General features: G+C 33.6%; 1 protein-coding gene across 1 annotated transcript in view; it reads left to right on the forward strand.

The window, feature by feature from the left end:
- AXS2 (UDP-D-apiose/UDP-D-xylose synthase 2) overlaps positions 1–682 on the forward strand; it is a 12,208-nt gene extending 11,526 nt beyond the window's left edge. Inside the window, exon 9 of the mRNA XM_089630521.1 lies at positions 32–682. Within this exon, the coding sequence (XP_089486647.1) occupies positions 32–147 (116 nt within the window). The 3' untranslated portion in view covers positions 148–682. The remainder of the gene's footprint in view (positions 1–31) is intronic.
- The last annotated feature ends 335 nt before the right edge of the window (positions 683–1,017 follow it).

A 1,017-nucleotide genomic window follows, 5' to 3' on the forward strand; every position in this document is an offset into this window, starting at 1 on the left:
GTGCTGGTGTGTGTTTTGTGTTCAATTCCAGGCTGGAACCCGAAGACTTCTCTGTGGGACTTGCTTGAGTCAACCCTCACATACCAACATAGGACATACGCGGAGGCTGTCAAGAAAGCAACGGCCAAACCAGCTGGAACCAGCTAAATAAAGAGAAGCCAGAATTTTCAGGTCAAGAGACTAAAGAAAAATTTGTTGCTGTTGTTTTTGTTTTTATCCCCAAATTCTCTTTAAGAATGTGAAGAATACATATATATATATATATATATATATATATATATATATATATATATAATATCCTATATCTTAATCGTGTAATCTCGAATATACTCTACATTTTTTTTTCTTCTTTCTTTGGTGTTATCCGGGTTCCACAATTCGTCGGTGGTAGAGAGAGAGAGAGCTGGGAAGAGAGGTATCTAAAGAATATTTCTTGTTTTGTATTCTTTTTTCCTTCGTTTAGGGGAATAATTCTGTATGATGTCGTATTACTTAAATTTGTTGCTGTTACTAAGCTTGGGCTGTACGACAATCTGGATGCGACCCCCAAACTAGACAAGGAACAATTATAAAAGAAAGGCTTTCTTACGGGGTTTTGTTAAAGGCTGTATTGTATAACTATTATCTATTTAGAGTTACCTGTTCTGGGTTGTGGCTCATTAGAATAATATATTATAATGTATCTCACGCTTTATATATATATATATATATATATTTATTTATTTACTGTCTGCTTTTGTACTACCTTTTACATGTCATTTTTAGAATTCTTGGACACAGCTGCTGGGTTGGAGTGTAAGCCGAGTAAACATAGTTGGTAGCCAACTCTGAACTTCGTATAGCAGTTTTTTTTTTTTTTTTTTTTTTTTTTTTTTTTTTTTTTTTTTTTTGAGGAAACGTGGTCGGAGCCACGAAATATCATAAAAGCCTTCATGTATGGCGGAGGAAAACCGTGATTATAAAAATAGGAATAAAACAGAAACCAACGGAAAGATAACTAATAAAAACTCAAACAAA

The sequence above is a fragment of the Urtica dioica genome, chromosome 11 (genome assembly GCF_054948205.1).
Source record: "Urtica dioica subsp. dioica isolate 48M chromosome 11, U.dioica_male_clone48M_v1_H2, whole genome shotgun sequence".
NCBI lineage: Eukaryota > Viridiplantae > Streptophyta > Magnoliopsida > Rosales > Urticaceae > Urtica > Urtica dioica.